The sequence below is a fragment of the Habropoda laboriosa genome, unplaced genomic scaffold, assembly GCF_001263275.1.
Source record: "Habropoda laboriosa isolate 0110345459 unplaced genomic scaffold, ASM126327v1 scaffold45, whole genome shotgun sequence".
Classification (NCBI taxonomy): domain Eukaryota; kingdom Metazoa; phylum Arthropoda; class Insecta; order Hymenoptera; family Apidae; genus Habropoda; species Habropoda laboriosa.
Window position 1 is genome coordinate 23,075 of NW_017100168.1, and position 21,377 is coordinate 44,451.

The 21,377-nt window shown below is 40.0% G+C and overlaps 1 protein-coding gene across 1 annotated transcript in view; it reads right to left on the reverse strand.

The window, feature by feature from the left end:
• The window catches only part of LOC108578600, a 377,474-nt gene that overhangs the window by 6,809 nt on the left and 349,288 nt on the right, over positions 1-21,377 (reverse strand). The window contains exons 25-26 of the mRNA XM_017941964.1: positions 21,107-21,230; positions 10,764-10,931 (exon numbers count right to left, since the gene is read on the reverse strand). Coding sequence (XP_017797453.1) covers positions 10,764-10,931; positions 21,107-21,230 — 292 coding nt within the window. The remainder of the gene's footprint in view (positions 1-10,763; positions 10,932-21,106; positions 21,231-21,377) is intronic.

A 21,377-nucleotide genomic window follows, 5' to 3' on the forward strand; every position in this document is an offset into this window, starting at 1 on the left:
ATTTCTTTAGTAGCAGTTTAATAAAAAATTGTACCAACTGTGACTGTTAATCCTTATTTTCGATAAATGTTCATATTGGTGTCTTTAGTAGCTCTTTAAAAAAAAATTATAAATTATGAAAAATGATGGAATTCTTTGAAAATTGCAATTCCAGTATGTCGAAGTGTTTGTGTTAACACACAATTGAATACAGTAGAATACTTCTGCAGGTGACGACGCGAATGGTGTGTCGAAAGAAACAGCACACGAAAACTTCGATGCAGAAACTTGCCCCAGTTGCGAAAATTGTTTTCTTCGAATAAAGAAGTATCTCGGATAGCGAATCGCTTTGCACGCGAACCTCGCGATTTTTCGTCCGATTTCTCGCTCCGCGTCGAGTCACGCAGTCGAGCCTTCAAATGGGTAAAAAGGGTTAACGCGTGCTGCAATTATCATTTATTACTGTGTAAAATACGAGAAGCATTTCTGAAAGTTCTGATGTCGCGAATATATTATGTCAGATTCCAAACAGAGAAACGAGTGTTTTCAATATTTCTATTAAATCAGATAATCTGATTTTTCTTACGCGTAATTTAAATACGGCAATAAATTCAATAATACTAAAACTTAACCCTTTGTACTCCAAGCATTCGTTGATAGAATTAATCAGCAATTCTAGTATACTTTTGCAGTGAAACTTTCGAAAACCCTAAGTCTCATTTTGGGAAAAGAATGTTTACTGTTTATGAATTTCCTTATTTCTATTTCTCATTTGAATTTCCATTGTTTTAATAATACAGAAAAACCTGAATTTTACTTTTTAAAGTTATCCAAAGTAATTACGCGTGTCGCCATAATCGCCATTGGAGTGCAAAGGGTTGTTAATACCACAAATCGTACATTTGTAAATAAAAATTCCAAAACCAATGCTATTTAAATGTTAAAAAAACGAATTTACAAATAATTCACGTATTCGACCAAAAAAAAAAAAAAAAAAAAATTAATTATAAGGAAGGATTTAATTTCTCTTCGACTTCGACAGACTTTTATTCCATCATCAATATCAAAGAGCGAAGTTGATAAACGTCAAGAGTTATTACCGACCGTTTAATCCATAAATCCTGTTCAAAAGCCCAAGACACCGTTCATTAATTATTTTTGCGACGGAATGATAGTCGGATCGATTTGAACATACGTCGACGAAATGGAAGCGGCTAAGTGAGTCGCGGCGGCACAGTCGCGTTACGTAACTGGAGCAAGTAGCGGCGGACAGGCCTGTTTTAAGTCCGCGATACAGGCATAAATTCTTAGTTCGCTTGTCTCGCGGAAATTCAATGAAATTTCCGGACGCCGGTCCCCGAGGCGCCATTACCAATTCATAGGAATGTGCAATTTCTATCGAACGGGTAACGAAGCGGAAAATAACTTGGAGAAAAAATTAATCAACGAGCAATATTCTGTTAGGGACTTTTCGTATTCGTTAAACGAGGATCGATACGTTAATTGGAAATTAATAAAATGCTTACGAATTCATTACGCCTCTTCAAATAATTTTTCACCATTTTTACCATCCTTTAATACTTTTTAATTTTTGTTATCTATTTGGAATTCTTTTATTATCAGGTCATCCCATAAGTCGTCTCTCATCGCAGTTTCTTGTTTCTCCTTTGATTATTCAAAATGTTCGCGCTCACGACTGTTACCCGCCAACTTAATCTTAGGTAACCAATTCGAAAATTTTCCTTGCTCGGAACGTTAGCGAATTTAGAGTGCGTCACGAAAACGACTCCTACTTGTATCTCGTTGAATGGCTGGAGAATGTGTTGTTCACACGAGAGAATCCTTGCGAATGTGTTTCTCGATCCCCGAATTTTTCTGGAGTCCTCCGTGCCTCCCCCGCCAAGTGCAAGAAGGCACGCTGATTGGTTTTTCACGTACGCACAAATTACCAATCAACGTGCCCCTTGAGTGTCACCCACCCTTCCATTGCGCCCTTAGCGCGCTTTTCCTTGGAAGAAGTGGGGTCCTACCTGCGGGTGCGTGGAATCTTCGCTGTCCTTCGGTGACGCGTCGGAAGTTCCCGCCAGGTCAACCCTCGGCCGAGAGTGCCGTTATACGCACGTGTGGATTGACCCTTCAGGAACCCTGGTTTATGACACGTCTTCGGTTATCGAGGACGCAGAAAAGTCGAAATTCTAAAGGCATCGTTCTGTAAGAAATTACTTATTTTTTCGCGGAGCTACGAAGCGTCTTTGTTCTCAAAAATAACCTTTTCGTGCGAGCGTGCCATAAATCCGGTCAACGAAGACCCCATGCGTTCCTTACCTGCGCGACGGAACACCCTATGCTTTTCAAGAGGTATCCTATCGTCAGTCTAAAACGTGCATTCGAAACATTCAGAACGACGTCTTCCATTAAAGAAAATTCAAACAACGACTGTCGATGAAATTCATTTTCGGCATTGTATGCTGTATGAATTTAAAAAAGGCAGTACAGTGAAAAACGCCGTTAAAAATATTTGTCACGTGTACGGTAAAGACGTTTTGAGTGTAAGAAAATGTCAAAGGTGTTTGGATCTTTCCGATAAAGCAGTTTTTTAATTCAAAACCTCAAGAATTTTTTGAAAATGGAATTAAGCGGTTGATTGAGTAAAAGTAAATGTAACATTATTTTATACTTAAACTCACGGCCAAAAAATGACACGACTTATAGGATGACCTAATATCTTTCATCGTTACTGTAAAATATTGCAATTTTTTTAAATAGCTCCTTTACCATTCTTTTTTAAATCACTTTTTATCGAAGAATTAAGAATCCCGCGATTATTTACTTGTTAGAGAAACCCAAGCGGATAAGTAGCTTTAGGATCGTTCGCCGCGTATGCAAATTGAATGTCACGAAAACGTTCTCGTCAAGCGGCGCCGCTTGAATTATTCAACATTCCACTGATTTATCACTTTCCCTTTATCCGAATGCGTGACAGAAGCGCGTACAACGTATGTAATCGGCGGGACGGGAGCAAAAAGAAGCGAATAAATAAGAAATTCATCGCGCATACCCGGATATCTTCCTGTAAATTAAGCCTGAATCGTTCATCTGTTGTTTATGCTAATTTACCGTGTCTTTCGAGCCAACTTAATTGCCCAAACACGAAATCTCCATACCGGTGTCCCTAAATACCTAGTTGCAACAGTATATTCAGAATATTGTACGATTTACATAATTGACACATCTGAAATTTTAATGGTGCTTAATGATTATGGATGCAAGATTGTCGCCGATGATGAAGATCGTTTCTTAAGCTAATTTGCTAACCTCTGATAATCGAGAAAAACACGCATTTGAAAAAAAGAATGTACCTGCTAAAAAACATTTCCTCGTGTTGTTAACGAAAAATCACATGCAATAGTTAATAACAACAACACCAATTTACTTAACGCAATATCTTAAACATCGACAACTACAAAAAGTCCGTTCGAGATCAATCACAAATAACATCGTTTATCAGTTGCATCACGGAGGCCCGCAAACTGTCGAAAACATTCGAAACAATTGATTTCGACTGAACTTTCAACTCACCTTCGCGCAATTTCATTAATCAAGCCCGACAAAATTCGCCAATACCGTTCTCGAACGAGAGCCCGAGTGTAATCGCGAATAAATCACTGGAAGTCCCAGTTCCAATCAAGAGATAGAACGTCAGCCTTAAAATATTGCGTTCTGTTTCGCGAGACACATGCTGAAAGGGACAAGTTGCAAGGCATACCCACACCAGACAGGGAGAAACAAGCGAAGACGGCATTCCACACGCGAAGAAACAAGAAAAAGAGGAAAAGAACGAAGAGAGCGGGTCGAAAAAGGGAGAGAAAAGACAGAAACGTAGTGAACACACTTGGAAGAAACACAGAGAGAGAGAGAGACAGAGAAAGAAAGACAGAAAGTAAAAAAGACAGAGAGAGAGAGAAGTTGAGTTTAATCGAAAAACCAGCGAACCTTCATCGCGTCGGTCACGATCGGTAGCCCTTCAGGGTTGGTACCCTTCCGGCGTGGTGTTGTTCTCCCGGGTGCGCGATCGCTTCACTGTCAGACAGAAAAAAAGAGGAAGGGAAGAACGCTAGGCCACCCCGTTAGCGACCGCCACCAGTTTATATACACCTACACGGCATACTTAGACGTGTGTACGTGTACGTAGTCAAGCCATATCACCACACCCCTTTGCCACGCCACCTTAAACTGGATAATTCGGGACAAAGAGGAGGAAATGAGGGGGAAAAGAGGGAAGACGGGAATAGAGGTTTCCCCGGTGTAAAGCACGCCTACCGAATTACTTGTACGCATGCTAACCCAACGACAATTGTTATTTTCCCAGGAAGACGGGAATAGAGGTTTCCCCGGTGTGTAAAGCACGCCTACCGAATTACTTGTACGCATGCTAACCCAACGACAATTGTTATTTTCCCTCAACGCCGTTCCTCTCCACGGGGTTCCGCGCAGCATCCCCCTTTTCTCCGCATTCGGTCTTCTCTCTCTTCCAGCTTATTACGTCGTTTACTTTATTTACCGCGCCGCAGTTACGTACGGCGTGCCCTTTAACGTGTCGTCTGTTAATGTAACACCGCCGGTGCAGCATTAGGTTACCGGAGTCTCTTACACGGTTCTGTAATCTTTGCGTGTATTGCGGTCCGCTTGCAGAGAATTAACATGTTTCACCCACGGGAAATGTGTTCGATAATGTAGTTTTTTTATTGTGTATTGCGAGGCGTTGCTGGATGCTTTTCGTATTGTCGCCGTGGAGATGCTCTGCTGAAGTTTTTAATTAACGGTGTTTTGAAATTTCGATCCTACTTATTGGATAACCTGATTTACCTTCGGATGACGGTAGCCGGGTCATTGGTGACCCGGATTTTAGATGTGTCTTTCTTTAATCTTTTGAGAACGATAGACTCGTATATACGTTCACGAAACACATGCCTGCTTACTTATACTTCGAAGAAATAGAATCTTAAAGAAAATTAGAATAGTGACCTACAGTCCGTTCAATTTAAGAGTAACCTCGTTTCGCGCATGGGACGTGCCTAAGGCAGGGCTAGAACGTCCAAACCCCCACTTAACCGCCTACGCTTTCCTCCGTCTTACCCTCTGCTACGCTCTCTGTCTACTGTTCCGGGCGTATCGCCTCGTATACACGGTGATATAATTCATTCTCTATTTAATTTTGTATTGTTCTCTTTTTGGTCTCCTCCGTCTTACCCTCTACTACGCTCTCTGTCTACTGTTCCGGGAGTATTGCCTCGTATACACGGTGATATAATTCATTCTCTATTTAATTTTGTATTGTTCTCTTTTTGGTCTTAAATGATTTTCCCTGTATTTATAGAATTTAAATCGTTCCCTAAATTCATACAGCTAGCCACTATTCGTCTGTGTCATAAACCGCTGCGCTAACACGCGCACAGTAGGTATGCATACTTTTAGACCACCGTGTAGATTCTCTCCACTCTATGCACTGTTTACATTGTCGTCGCTCTTGGGCCTAGCCGAAATGGCACTACGACCAATCGCATGCGTCACATCGGTACGAAAATCGGTCCGAGAGCGAGGTTACTCTTAAATTGAACGGACTTTAGTTATGTGTTCACAAAAAATCAGCAGTTCTCCGTCCGCAAATGGTTAACCGGCATTCGAAACAGAGTCGCGACTCTAATATGTTTCTTATTAATAATAGTCAAATAGAAAAATATTTTCAAGATTTTAGTATCGGGTCACATTTGACCCGCCATCCGCCTTGCGCGCAACTATCACGTTAATTCACTGTACCAAGGATTAGAACCGGGGATGATGCATCAACGGTCAACACGTTAAGAACACTTTATTCGAACTGTAGTTTTAAAATCGTCGATGTATATACTCTTCGAACTATGAACATTTGTGCCATTTTTATCCAACAGACGGACAAAGAAATATTTGCACAAATAGGAGAGCTCAAGTTACACGAGCTCTACCCGTTTGCACAGCGGAGAAAAAAAGGCGCCGCGAAGTGTAAATTTCAACTTTATTATGAATCGCACGATCGACGTTCGGTCTTCCATCGATCGTTGCCGACGATGTGTGAAAACGGGCTGCTATTGAAATCGTAGTCTATTTACTTTCCACCCGTATATCCTTTTCACGGAAAACGCGCGCCGCAAACTTTTCTCGATGCCTCAGTATGTGTATATGTATATATATATATACATGTGCACAGAGCTTTCTTTCTCTATTTTCTGTGTTTAATCGTTATTCCCTATCCTTCTGCGCCCTCGTGTACGCGCAAGCAAATACCTCGTTATGCGACGCCGAGAACGTTTGCATGTACGTCCCGTTGGAAAAGAAGCTTGTATCGTCTCGCATGATATTTATTAATCAAACGCTTTGTGACGGTTTGCGTTGGAAAAAATAACGACAACCGGAGTCGTTTTATTTCAAAGAAGAAAAGAAACGACAATTGTGCCCTATTTTCTTTGCCCTTGATTACCTGAATTTTTACCCTTTTTTACACCAGTCTTCTATATTTATTCGCATTTCCATTAACGACAATATTTGCGCATTGAAAAAATCGACAGTGAAAGCTGCAAAGTACGATCCAGCTACGTTTGCTCATATACCTCGATATGAATTACTATTCGGAAAAGTTACAATTTGTCGCCGCTCTTTAATATTCTCTCCGTGAAAATTCTACGATTTTCCAAGCACGCGAAGCTGCGCAGAAATGGAATTTCATAAAAAAAGAAAAACTGCTCGCCGCTGTACCGACTACTTAAAAAAACATTTTTAATTTCCACGTTACATCCATCGTCCTGAAACACTTCTACGTGGTTTCACTTGTGTAACGCGGTTACGATCCGTTTTCGCCGCGGAAGTATCACACCTCGCGGAAAACTGTGACATTTTATTCTCCACTCGCGACTACCCTCGTTAGACTTTTCCGGACAGGTTTCCGTGAAACCTCGCGCGCAACTTTCGCGACGAATTCTTGGAGCATCTTACAATGGACCGGGGAAAAAAGGAAAAACCGCTTTGAAACGAAAAAGCGTGAAAATCCATGGGATTTTTCAAACGCTGATGCGTGTTCGCCTATAAAAAAAAAAAAGAAAAACGACGACGACGGTGTGACCACGCTCGGGAAACCGTGCGTCCCGAAACCGTGAATGGCCGCAATATAAAATGCAAATGACACTTTCGCCGAACCGTGGGGGCGTCTCGTTTTCGTGAAAAGGCGTTTAAAAAACTGCCACCGCAGATGTTGCCTGTAAAACTTCTGAAAGCTCCGCGCGACCTACATCATCACGCACACACTCGTGAAATTTCACCCTGGCCAGAACTATTTATTCTCACCGTTGCAAACGGTCCATTTTCGTACGAATCCCCCTTTAAAAGGGTTACATCTACCTGGAGAGCTGAACAAAAATTCTTTTCTGCGGATTTTTAACGCGTATCTGCGAAGTTTAAGATTCTGGGAACTGGATGAAAAGTTTTGGTTGACATCTGGAGAACTAACGGAGTTAGGTATCTGTTTACTTTAAACGTGGCTTTCTCGAAATAGGATTTTCCGAGTGAACGAGCATTATATTTTGAGAAAATTTATTTCATAGAATTGTCACTTCAGTTTTTTTAACCGTAGTACTGTCTTCGGGTCTTTTTTGACCCAAAGACTTCAAGTGATAATAAAAAATTAATATGATAGTTGGAGAACAGTTTCGTTAGAATTAAAAATTGAACATCATCGAGTGTTCTATGATTCTTTTCTACGAATGTACTTTGAAACTTTTCTATCAATTCTACTATCTTAAACGCATTTTTCTCGAAACAAGATCTTTTCTTGAAATTTCGACGAGAGAAATTTAATTAATTTCTCAAAATTATCATCTCAACATTTTTTATACGATAATTAACCAAAAATTTAATTAGAATTAAAAATTGAAGATCACCGAGTACATTATGATTCCACTTTTTTAATTTTATAATTTTCAAGGTCTTACCTTCTCCGTCTGAATATCTTATATTTTCTCTGTGTCTCGATCGATACTGTACCATTAAGTCGACTAAGAGTATGTACATTATGCAAGTTCGAAAAGGAAAGATGGAGGAAAGATCGGTGCCAATAAGGTGCTCGAAAGAAAGTTCAACAACGATCGAAGATGTTGTAATATTAATGTAAAGTCTTCGATCGCGGGCGTTTCGAATTTTCGCCTTCCGAACTTCCGCTGATCGATCGGCAAGCTGTCTTTATTTACGGGCCGAACGTTTTAGACGATTCTCCCTACCGGAGGACTCCATTCGCAGCCGTATAAATTATTCCGTGGATAAAACGCGAATAATAGAGGCTCTAAGATTTCAAGGGATCGAGTTTATCGTTGTTTCGCTTCGACACCCAGTACTCGATACCCGTCCGCTTTCACGGATTAAAAGCTTCGCCCGTCTCACGATGAATTTATTCGGTTTCGCTCTAGGGACAACTGTTTTTCTCGTGGTATTACGGCGACTGTCATTTGGTCTTTAACTGCAACAGGAGTTAATATCGTTCGAAGCGTATGAAACACTTCGTTTCTTAATTTGTGAATTGAAGTTTGTACATTCTGCCGTTTCAGATATATACCGCTTGAAAACTTGCTAGCAACAGAGTTTCTCTATTATTTTTCGTAGAAATATTGCGAAATTAGAAATTTTCTCAAGCTTTTCGAAATATTAAAATTACAAATTTTCTCAATCTTTTCGAAATACTGAAATTCCAAATTTTCTCAAGCTCGTAAAAATATAAAAATTGAAATTCCAGTGAGTAATATTTATATTTGTGAATAAAATTTTGTCGACTCGAAAATTAGCAGAAGTAAAGGACATTCTCGAGGCGTGGAAGTTCATTTTTACATGAATTTTACGGCGAATCGAAATTACTCCGGCAAGAGGATAGATTAATAAAGGGGTTGAGAGAAATCTTTAAAGCGACGAGCGAAAGTCGATGATAATTACGCACTAGAAAATCGTTCCGACGCGAAAACTCAACGGGGAAGAGCAGCTTTAAACGAGATTTTCCCCCAAGGAAACAGATGAAAATGCGTAAGCATTTACATCCCTTAAGGGATAAAAACCTCCGGGAGGTTTTTAATTAATTTTAATGCGGCTTTCAGCTCGCGTTTCTTGTCGCTTGTAATACTGCGTGTCATCCCTCGAAAGTGGGAAGAAGACTCTACTAAATTGATTAATCCTTCGATTAAAAATCTGAAAAGATTTTTCACTCGTTTCATTTATGAAATTATTGAATTTCATTGCATTATTTACCTTCAAATTACCGACAAGTGAATTTTATTGCACTATTTACCTTCAAACTACCGACAAGAAAAATCAAAGATCGTTAAAGTGAATAAAGAATTTTTTTTTTACCATTTTTATGTATAAAATTATTTTCACATTAACGAACGAATTTTATTGCACTATTTACTTTCAAACGACAGACGAAAATAGTGAAAGACTCGAAACACGCGATAACTCTAAAACAACAATGAAATCGTCAACGAATCATGGAAAATCCGCGTGTCGTCGATTTGCGCCGGATTAATCTGTCATGAGAAACCAGAAATCGCTCTTCCCTATTATTTAGCAGCGAACAACGATCGATCGTCCCGAAATCTGCGTTTGCCGCGAGACAACCAGAACCTCGAGGAAAACACTTCTCAAATCCGGACAGCGATTAATCAATCCAGCCAACAAATCGAGCTTCGTGGCCCTCGATGAAAAATGGGTTCCCGTCGCGGAAGAGAAAATTTCCAATCGAAGAGACTGCTCATCGCGCGCGCGTGCCCTCCGCTGAATAGAACCCCCGTAGATAGGTTTAAAAAGCGCCCGTGGCACTTTCTTCCTGCGACTAACGACGTGCACGTGTTTCGATGACGATCGATGTTTCCGAAAAAAGTTCGCGAATGTGTGATGTCATTTGAAGTATGTAATATAATTCACAAAATGATTGATACTTGGAAAAGATATTATAAAAATCGAAATAATCTCATGATGAAGTGATTTATAGTTGATGAATCATTGATATGTTACAAAGAATTGAAAAAATTTAGAATTTAAAGAATTTTAGAGTAATATTTTTGAATAAAATTTGAACTAAAGGTGATTTATAGTTTATCAGTTGATACTTTAATGCGACATTTCGTTACACCAAGAAAATTATGTTTATCCACTACTCAAATAAAGTAAATATGACGATCAATTGATATTTCAAAACGTGGTTCAATAATAATTTGAAAATTACATTTTAGAATATTAAATATTATCTTATCATATTTCTTGCACGACAAGAAAATTATGCGATAACATTCTACAAAGAAACCCAAGAAAAATATATATACATATACCCAAATTGCAAAAATAAACGACATACTTCCCAAAGAAACCCAAGAAAAATATATACCTAATTTGCAAAACTAATCGTCTACTTTCCCAAAGAATTCTAGAAAAATTTATGAGCAATCGATATTCCATAAACAAGTCGGACAATGCCTAGATCCTTCGCGAATGGTCCTTTCGAAATGATCCACGAGAAATCGGTATTCCCGAAAGGGATTGAACGGCGAAACGCCAAGGAGTCCTCGAAAAAATTGCTCTATGTGTATATAATGGCACAAAGACGCGAGAAATGTATTGGCAGCGAGCCGATCGAACGATCGATCTTTAAAGAGAAAACAGACAGATCGATCAGCGCGGAAGATGGGAGGGCAGGTGCAGGGTGCGGGGATCACACTTACAAGACTTACGATCGGCGTGTCTGGTCCTCTTGCGCTCTCTCGGCGTCGTTCTCGTCGCCGGCGTCTTCGTCGCGGTCTTCACCAGCGATTCCAGCAACTCGTCGTCGCCGTCGGTCAGGTTTCCATTCGTGTTTTCATCGCGAAGCAACGGTCCCAACGATGTACGACCTGAAACAGCAATTTTCCATCCCCTTTTTTCTTTAGAAACTCTACACCTTCGATTATAGAAAATTTGATTTGCGTTAAAAATTGATGGAATTATTCTGCAGCTTCGTATAACGTGTTACGAGAAATAATGAAAATTTCCAAGCTTTTTTGCAATGATTATATTTCTTAATTAAACTAATTAGTACATGTGTTAGGGGTTGGGTTTACGACATGGACGCCTGTTTACGCTATTTTTCAACGCGCGCCATTTTTCTTCGCGTTAATTAATTTCTCCTTTCAAATTGGCGACGAAGCCCAGGAAGCGTTTTATGGCTGTAGAAAAATGAAGTTTCTGCGGGCCACGTACCTTCCTGGTGCCCACACGTGAACATTCAATAGACATTGTCAAGTCATAAAATCTTTCGCGTCACTCTGACCGCCCAAAGTCCCGTTACCACCGCCCTGTCAACTTGGAAATTCCAGGGTGGGCGGCATGCTCGCGGGCCATGGAGGACTGTCTAAGGGGGTAGACCCGTTCCAATTGGCGTACACCACCACCTCCTACCCATACTGACATTCGCCCTCGAATGTTCTCAGTGCAACACTTTCGGGCACACTTCCCCCCACAGTGGCACACAGCCGAAACAACGCATTTTTGGGAGACGTGCAACCCTCGAGATGTTTTCATCTCACAGCGCCTGGGGCTTCGTGCAGCCGTAGATGCCATCCCGGACGAGCCCCCATTTGTAGGAACCGACGACAGAAAAATATTGAGGGACCCAAAACGAGAATCGAACCCGAGACCAAGCCGAGGCTTTGCGCGCTAGGCCAACCACTCCCTCTCCATTCTCCCTTGGAGGTTTCCTATTTGGGTATGGAGGCCCCGATACTGCAAATATTTCAAGTGAAATAATTTTCTTGGAATGTGTGATATTTCGTTTCATATTGTTCTTCATCATTTCCCTAGGAATAGCCAACGAACATAATACGAACGCTGGGAATAATGCAATTAAACGAATTACAACCGGGGGATGAAAATTCATTGCAAAAATCGTTTCCCCTAATTAAGAGTAAGGTGATCGCGTGGTTGCCTGGAAACAGTCGTCGTTAACGCACACGATAAACTTCCCTTCGATAGGAAGAAACCTCGTGGCTAAGAACTACGGCGGAGCTGTGAGACCTGCGTTGAATGCAAATTGAGAATAATCCGATTAAGGAGTGGAATATTTCTGGCGAACTTCCCACGGAATCAACGATGAAAGATGCATTCTAGGTGAGCGTGTCACCGCGTGGAAAATTACGTCACCAAAGCGAGAGTGACTGTTGAAAAATGGAATTCCGCGGATATTACTATGCTGCGCGAAAACGAACCAAGAATAGTCCATGAATATTGCGGGGAACAATTGAAAACCGAAATAAACCTCGTAACATAGCGAAACACTTCATCTCCTCGTTACCAACAAGGCACATTTCCCAACTGATGCTCGAGCATTTCAATAAAATTTTGTGCACTGCCGGAGAATTTGAAAATTTTTAGCAAAAAAGTATTTTTATTACAACCTGATCTAAACGAAATGACAGCAAGATGACAGATACTGCTCCCATAAATATGAATATCAGCAGCTAAAAAAAGAAGGTGTCTAATATTTTTGGATCCTCTAACTGTACCCAAAATTTGATCAAAATCGACGTGTATCAGTTAGCGATGTCCTTTGTAAGAGAATAACTGTAATCATTAGTGAAAATTTTGCACGACTGGAATAATAACAAGAATAACAGTACTACTCTTCGGTAAATACTATAATATTATTAACATCTTTATTAACTTACTTTCTGAAATGGAACAAAGAAAGGAACCTAACTTCAACCACTTAATGCCCATACCAGTGTCTTACCACATACAATAACTGCAATTTTACTTAATTATTTTCTTTCATTTTCCATATCGTGTTATTCTTTCTATTATTACACAAAACGTGAATTACATCAACATAAATAACAGCAAACTTATTTCTATACGCCTAAGAAATAATTAGGAAAAAGTAAAATTAATCATTTTTGGCACATTAACCCTTTGATAGTCTAATAAAATTATGAATTACGGTAAAGAAAATTTTTAATAATTACGTCCCTTTTTAACTTCTTACGAGTCTTTCTTGAGTTAAACAGTTAAATATTTGACGCTTTGCCCAAGTCTCACAGGGGATAAACTGTCGAAGGGTTAAGTTGAGAACAGTGTGCACGTTAAGGGGTTAATAACATGCAAAAATTCACAGAGGTACCAGAGTTTCGTACTTTCACATTGTCACAGCGAAAGGGTCGAGCAAATAAAAATTTCTGATACACATTCTCGTCCGGCGAAGGGACTCCGCGACGTTTACCCGGATTACACTCTGCAGAGGCGCGCGAGCCATTCTTCCTTCGCGCCGTCTCTACGGCACCAACACTTCACGGAACGATTTCTCTGTGCTGGTATAGTCCGCGGGGCAGAAACTTCGAAACCGTCAAAAGCACGGGGAGGCCCTTTGAGAGGTTCTTTGAAACTCGCCTGAAAGAAGCCTCCATTGGCGGTCTCTCAGGCTGTGTAAATCCGATACGAAGATGGTGCACGGAGAAGAACGGCGAAGAGGGTGAAAACGGGAATTTCCATAGACTGGGAAAAAGAGAAGGGGGCGAAGTTTCGCGATGCGGTCAACCTGGTTCGGGTCTTGAATTTCGTTGACTGCGAGACTTCCCTGCTCTTACGACTCGCGGAGAAGGTTAAACGACTTTAATTTTCCCGCTGTTCGCCGGAAAATTGTCCGCCGTTTGATACTTGCGGTCGAGAAAATTTGCAAAGGACGCGCATTCTGCTGTGGACTTCTCGACAACCATGATCGCGCGCGCTCGTAATTGTAATAAAGTTTATCGGCAGTGTGGGAATTAGAAAAGTTGAAGATGGTTACACAGGGTGTCCTACTTGTAATAGACGTCTATAAATTAAAAAGTGACTAACAATTTTCAAAAATATTTAGTTTAAAAAAAAGATATTCGATCAGCAACCGTTCATAGTGAAGGGGTGAAAAATCAACCTCAAAATTGTAGGTAGTAGATACATCAATATATTTAGTCTACTATCTCGAAAATTATTAGAGACAGAAAAATAGTGAAAATTGACGAAATCTGTGTAACACTTCTCAACAACAAATTCGAAAAATAAGAAATAATAAATTTTGACCAAATATACTTGTTACGACCATCTTTGAGGGTGATTTTCATCCTTTCGCTGTGGGCAATTGTCCATATAAAAAAATACGTGTCAAATATTTTTTTAAGTAGGATCATATAGCAACGTTTGATCGTTATCGGTCTTTATCACTTGGAGATCTTCCCTTGTAACAGATGTTTATACGATTTGAGAATGTGCATGTGCTAAAATCATTTTGAAGTTCATTCCTAATCAACATTTCCTTTATATATTAACTAAATTCTTCGAGCGCCTTCAGTAACTCATTAATGTTTAAGATTCTATAACCTGCTACAATTTGGACTCAAGAACGCTTTGCTCTCACTTTCTTTCACTTTCACCCTTCAATAGCCAAGTTTAATTAAATCCGATCAATTATCATAATTCAAATAACAGAACTTCCACGCATCAACTCCTAAAGCACTTCGCCGAATACAATTCCCACTAGGCCATCCGTGTGAACAAAAAATTCCATATTCACGTACTTTCGAATTAAATTTCCGGTACTTTATTCTCACTCACCCAGCCACCACCTTCCGAACCGGTGTGTCATATTAAAAAACCCTTGCAAATCCCTCCGGTCTACTCTCGACTAACTGTACGTATAAAATAGAAACGTGCACGCGGCGTGTATATCGCCGTGGAGAAAAAGGGAAACGTAAGAAACCGTCCTATCCCTCTGGTAGCCTTTCATTTTCAGCAATCTCGACATAAATACAACGGTTCTGAAGGAAACCGCGGATATGAATGCAATAACGGCCCGGAAAGATACCGGGCTTGGGTAGAGAATCTGCCACGACAAATCGTGATCCCTGCAAGCGGAAAGGGGGAGAGGCTACACCGCGTGGAAGGATTCGCAAGGATGTCTCCAGGTGTTCAGCCCGTGGGATGAAGAGCAGAGAGCGAGAGAGAGAGAGGGAAGGACGTTGTCCGCGTAGCAAAGCACAGGCACGACTTAGCCGGAGAGTGTTTAGGTACTTTATAGGGGAGCATACACGGGAATAAAAGGAAGAAAAGTTATGATGGTCGGAGAGGGAAGGACGTTGTCCGCGTAGCAAAGCACAGGCACGACTTAGCCGGAGAGCGTTTAGGTACTTTATAGGGGAGCATACACGGGAATAAAAGGAAGAAAAGTTATGATGGTCGGAGAGCCGCGGTAATGCACGAGCACCGGCAACTTTACGAGCCGTAAAGGGGTGGGTTCGCCCTCTAGGCCCCTTTTATACACGGCGAGAATAAAAATTCCAACGCCTCTTTGCCTCTACTTTGGTAAGAAAAGGGAATAGCGGTTACAGTCCGAGACAATCTCGCGTGACCCCGGACCGTATCAGTTTCGTTTTCATTGTCCGCCACGGCCACGATGATCGCCGGGGCCAACTGATGGCTAATTCTCTAGCTGAAATGCCAGAAGTTACCGTAAAACGGCCGGTAAATCGACGCGGAAACGGCGCCGTTCTCGCGGTCCCAACAGTCGGCCGAAAGGAGATTGCCGGGCGACGAGTTTGGAATTTGTCGTGTGAAATTACGTAGTAAATTCGACACGTTGGATACTTTGCCGGCAGGTTATGCATCTCATCTCGTGGACAATTGTGTGCGGACAGGTGTCTGCAGTTGGTTGACGTTACTGAATTACGGTAGAAGTATAGACGGTATAGTAATATGAAAATGTTGAATGAAATTGCCGAGTACCATTCGATAAAATATATACAGAAGAAATAAATACACGAAATTACGTCGTCCTCGAAACCATTCGATTCTACTTTAAATCATTTTTCGTACAGCAGGTAGCTTCTTTTTTATATTATTTTATACCATTTTTCCTTAGTAGAAGTTGTGCCTATTGGCTCAGGACCAATTTACCGACTTATTCGTCTATGTTACTGTCTACTACGATGTTTTTGGATTAACATCTGTTAAATGCATAAGTAATTATAGAGAAAAATTTTTAAAAAGTCTCTAATGTATTTTTCATGCAGCAGGTATTTTACGAGTGGTTCGCATTTATAGATTAAAATTGGACACCCTGTACATGTAATACATAAATAAAAAATATACAGTAACTAGACAAGGCCACAACTCTATTCCAAATGAAGTTACAAACAAATCGTGGATTAAAATTGTGCTTTTACTGGAGAGTAATCGTTTTAAGTAGAACGTATCGATACATAGTCAGACGTACTCATAGAATCTCCTCGAAAGCGTATATAACATGAATAAACAATAAGCTGTTGAATAATTGTCGAGTGAGAATGAATAAAACTACACGAGTTAACATTATTAATAACGATTCTGCGAACGTTTATTATTTAAAATGATCACTCTCCGAAATTAAGTCGCGCAGATTGGAACGCATATATTTTCCTTCCTTAATTAATTCCATTCGGAGAGTACGGAACCAGTGGAGAGAATTACAGTTGAAAATTATACATTTTTCACGATGCTTTTAATATAATAAAATCATAATATCATATTTGCTGCATCCTTTTAACTTTCGCCGTATATTTTCACCGGATTTTCAGAAATGTTTCAATTCAACGTTGCTTTTGCCTTGCAACTAACTGCCGCGTTATTTCATCTCGACAAACAAATTAACTCGTCATTCCTGCGATATATTATGCGATTAAAAACAAAAAAGAGGAAGATATAATAAAGAAGCTTCATTACGAGGGAAACAAATTCGTCCTTTTCTCCGCATCTCTCTGCGAGCTTTGTGCCGACGGTTAATTAATCTTGCTATTACTTCTGCCATGCGTGTTTCCTCTTCTCGTTCATTCTCACGCTAATACAAACATGAGAACATAAAGAACCCAAAGCTTCGCGAAATACTCTAGGAAAAATTGCTACAAACAATGTACACGCGATTCCGTTGGATTACATCCGCAGTAGTGAGTATCCGTATGCAGTCAGACAAGTGCTTTTTGTGACAGTAGCTAATAAGGGACATTATACACGAGTCCAATTCCATTTTACTCTACTTGTCACAGTAAAATAATCACTTCTACCTCTTTCACGACCTCTCCTTTTTATCTCGTAATCCCTTTCTCGGTTTCCCACTTCTGTCTAGTTGGCGACCTTGGAATTAGAAGTATAGAGCTTACACGTTGTACTCGTGAAGGTAGACTTATTCGTGAAATATGAAGTTCAGAATTTTCACGGACTGTTTAATACAGTATAATTGAACATTGTGAAAATTATAATACTGCGGAGCGTAACTACAACACAACTGACATTTTTAAGTTGTGTCATTTAAAGGAGCATAGTAAATAATGTGCCTCACATGGAAACACATTGAATTTGTCTGTATACATATACCAAAATGGAATCGACACAACATTTTAGAACCTCTGCAAAACTATAGCACCACTGTAATGTTTAATGCATTTCATGGTATGGTATATATTAGGTAATCCCATAAAATCCTGCCGAAAGCGAAAAATATTGTAATGAAAATCCTAAGAAATTTTATAACGATATTAAAAAAAAAATAGGAAAAAATTGTAGAATTAAAAGGCGTTTTCGTTTTTTTTTTTTTTTTAATCAAACTTAAAGGTTCGTTGCGAATATTGATCTAAATTATTTTTATTATCCTCTTTCACCTAATATTATGAATACCCAGAAGTGGTTATTTACTTAAAACACCAAAATTCTTGAAAATTGTACCAGTGCCATAATTCTGCTCCGCGGTGTATCTCCCAGATTTGTTCACCTAACAGTACATTTCAAAGAAAGTGACTAAACGTCTCGTTAATATCTCTCCTAACCAGCAGACATCCATATTCACGCAAAAGTAACCTCACATACCCCTTGAAAAAAAAGGGGGGACTCTAAACAAGGTAACATAAAAAAAGAGTCAGTCGAAAGTTTTCTCCGGCTGAAAGGTCTCGCGAAAGGGGCAGGCCGAGGGGAGAAAAGGGGAGATAAGACAAAAGCACGAGCCGCGAGAAAATATTGGACGCGGCCGGGGAAAACAACGTGAACCCATCCTCGTTCACGCGGGGGGGATTATCTTCTAAACGCGATTTTCGCGTTGCTAGCCCGGCTCTCGCGTTTCTGAAATCTCGATGCCGTTACTTTTCATTTTCCGGTAACACCGTCAAACGAGCCGACGCTATCCTCGAATCTCGCCTGGAGAGCGTTTGCTTAAGGAGGGCATTTATCTCGCGCACCGCCACCGGCTAGAGTATTACGGAAACGAGGAGAAATTCTCGCACTTTGTTCTTATCTACGCCCACGGAAACGCCTTTTTAAGGGGACGCGTTGCATTCTCGGCCTCTAAGAACGGACCGTCCGCGAGAAACTTCGGCCTCGGTACTTTGATTCGGTCCAGTTGCGTTCAGATAGCTCTGAAGATGAGGGTTTCTTTAAGCTGCGTTCGGTGCGTCGTTCGGAGAGACCAAGTAACAGAGAATTTTTCAAAATTTTTCTTCAGTTTCCGGATGGATCGTGTGATAACTTTAACACTGAATTTAGTCTGAATTTTTTTATTTCATTATCATAACCATATGGAGAATTTTCGAAGCTTTAACGTTCGAGTATCCTTCATAAATACTATTTTCATTATCATAACCATATGAAGAATTTTTCAAGCTTTAACGTTTGAGTAACCTTCATAAAAATGATTTCCATGAAACGAGAAAAGAGAAGTCTGAAATTTTTTTATTTAATTATCATAACCATATGGAGAATTTTTCAAGCTTTAACATTTAAGTAACCTTCATAAAAATGATTTCCATGAAACGAGAAAAGAGAAGTCTGAAATTTTTTTATTTAATTATCATAACCATATGGAGAATTTTTCAAGCTTTAACATTTAAGTAACCTCCATAAAAATTATTTCCATAGAAAAAGAAAAGAGAAGAGAGTTCTTAATTTTTATAAATTTAATAAATAAAACTGCCAAGTAATCTGAGAGATTGCACGTCTATGGTAACTCTTCAGTTGCGACAGATCTCATACATATAGTAACATAATCTCTAACCACCGGGAGTGCTACTACTAATTCTACAGTGCATATGAAATTTTCATCGCTCAGGTTCTTCTCTATATTACTTCCATAAATATTCGCCAAAATTTTCACTAAAAACATTCTAAAAGTATTTATTTTCTCATACTTACTTGAAATACATCTGCGTCAAATTTCTTATAAATCAAACACTTTGCTATTCGCTACATTACTCGTACATCCCATCGACTGACCAGCGAAAGGGTTAATTAATCGTGTACAAAGGGCAGTTTCACCGGCAACTAGTTGCAGACTAATAAATCGAAAATTAGCGATATAAATTAACCGTGAAGTTCACGAACATAGGCACCGCCTCGAACATACTTCAAACGCCGTTAATTCGCCATCAAAGGCGAAACGGCCATAACTCCCATATACCACGTGTCCAACAAATTTCTATATATATATACATGCGTATAAACGAAATACGTTGCTCGTTTCATGAAAACAGACGAAAGAAGAGGAAAAAAGAAATGAGAAAAACTGTGGAAGCGTTGCAACGATCTCTTCGTCCTTCGATCGAGCACAACGAGCGACGGTATTATTGCGTTTTATTCCCTCGTTCTCTATTCTACGGTTTCGCGGAGGCAGACATAGCGTAATGTATAAATATGAAACTTGTCGGCGGCAGGATATTAGAATGCCTCGATCAATGAACAATGCGGCGCGCAGAAAACAGATTTACGCTGCAAATTGCGTCCCGATGCTCCGAGAGAAAACGATTCGCACAGACGGCTATAGCTAGAACGACTGCTCTCTCTATTTGGGAATGCACGATCATTTTTGTCGGACGCCATAATCCCGGAAATTGAAAGGTGCACCTACTCTCTGCGGATCATTCTCTCTTTGCTTTTTAAGCTCGAACAGACATTTTTTTGTTGTTAAAGCATACAACGCTGGTATCTCTGGATATGTTCCTCGATGAAGAAAAAATAATGCGTCGCGACTCTGCGACTCTGTTCCACCTTGTGAAACTGTTAATCGAGAATTTTATCGTGCAAAAGGTGTGTGTGTAGGGGCAATTGTAGTTATGATTTGCTTTGGAACGAATATGGACGAAGGGAAATATGCGAGGTGTGACAATAGAGGACGAGAATATTGTAATTTGCTTTTTCGATCGAAAAGGTATCGTCCACACAGAGTCCGTTTTAATTTTTTTCGCGATATGAAAACCAATGTCGTGACAACGCGATTGCTAATTTTCACGGCAGCAAATGTTCTCACGACAGTAAAAATCGCGATTTATTGTAGCGTAAAAGCGTGTTATCTTGAGAGTCAGAGTTTAGAGTCGAAAGTGAGAGTTTTGAGAGAGTATCGAGTGTTAGAGTACTGAAATATCGTATATTTCAATATTTCTATTATTATTTAAATATATATCATTATTGTTTCAGTTTTCTCTGAGTCAATGATATAATATTCCTATACTATTTTTTATTAACACATTAGTGACGGTATACTAAGAAATAGCACGAAACTCGAAAATGATACAATGACAAGTTTCACATCTACAATTTAAAAAAAATAATTTGTAACACTTCGTTCAATAATAGAGGTGTAAATGATGTGAATTGGCGAAAACTCCCGTCGCTAACAGCTGAGAAACAAAATGTTCCCATTAACAATGTGTTATTCAAATTAAAAAAAAAAAGAGAGAGAACATCAAGCACATTACTTCAGGAAAGCTACGTCACAGCAGTCCAAGGTATATCTACTTGCAAGTAACTCGGCGGATCAATCACTTCCATTCAACTTCCGGCGTCCCATGTGATCAAAGATCAGAAACACCGAAAGAGGGGAAGAACCCACCAGAGAGGAAGTAAAAGCGTACCCAGTGCGCCGGGCAAAAGAAGGAAAGTAGAAGGAAGAAGAATAGCGGTTAGTCGGTCGAAGAGAACAAGCGAACGACGGATAGAACAAGAAGCAAAGAAGGAAGAGAAAGAAAAAAAAAAAGATGGAAGGGAAACTCACCGTCTTTCCTCTGTCTCCTCCAGGGTAGAGTTCCGTGAATACTCTCGACATCGGAGATATCGCTTCCAAGCAGTTGCCTGAGCTCCGCGTCCGCGCGATCCTCTTTCGTCCTGAATTTACCAACCTGTAACGATCAGTGAACAGACATCGAATTCACGTGAACAGTCTGCTGGTTTGCGTCGAAGATAGGAAAAAGTCGCGTGTACACGACGATATTCTCCGGGGTAGAAATAGAAAATGGAGAGACAAGCGGGGGATATTAATGCAACGG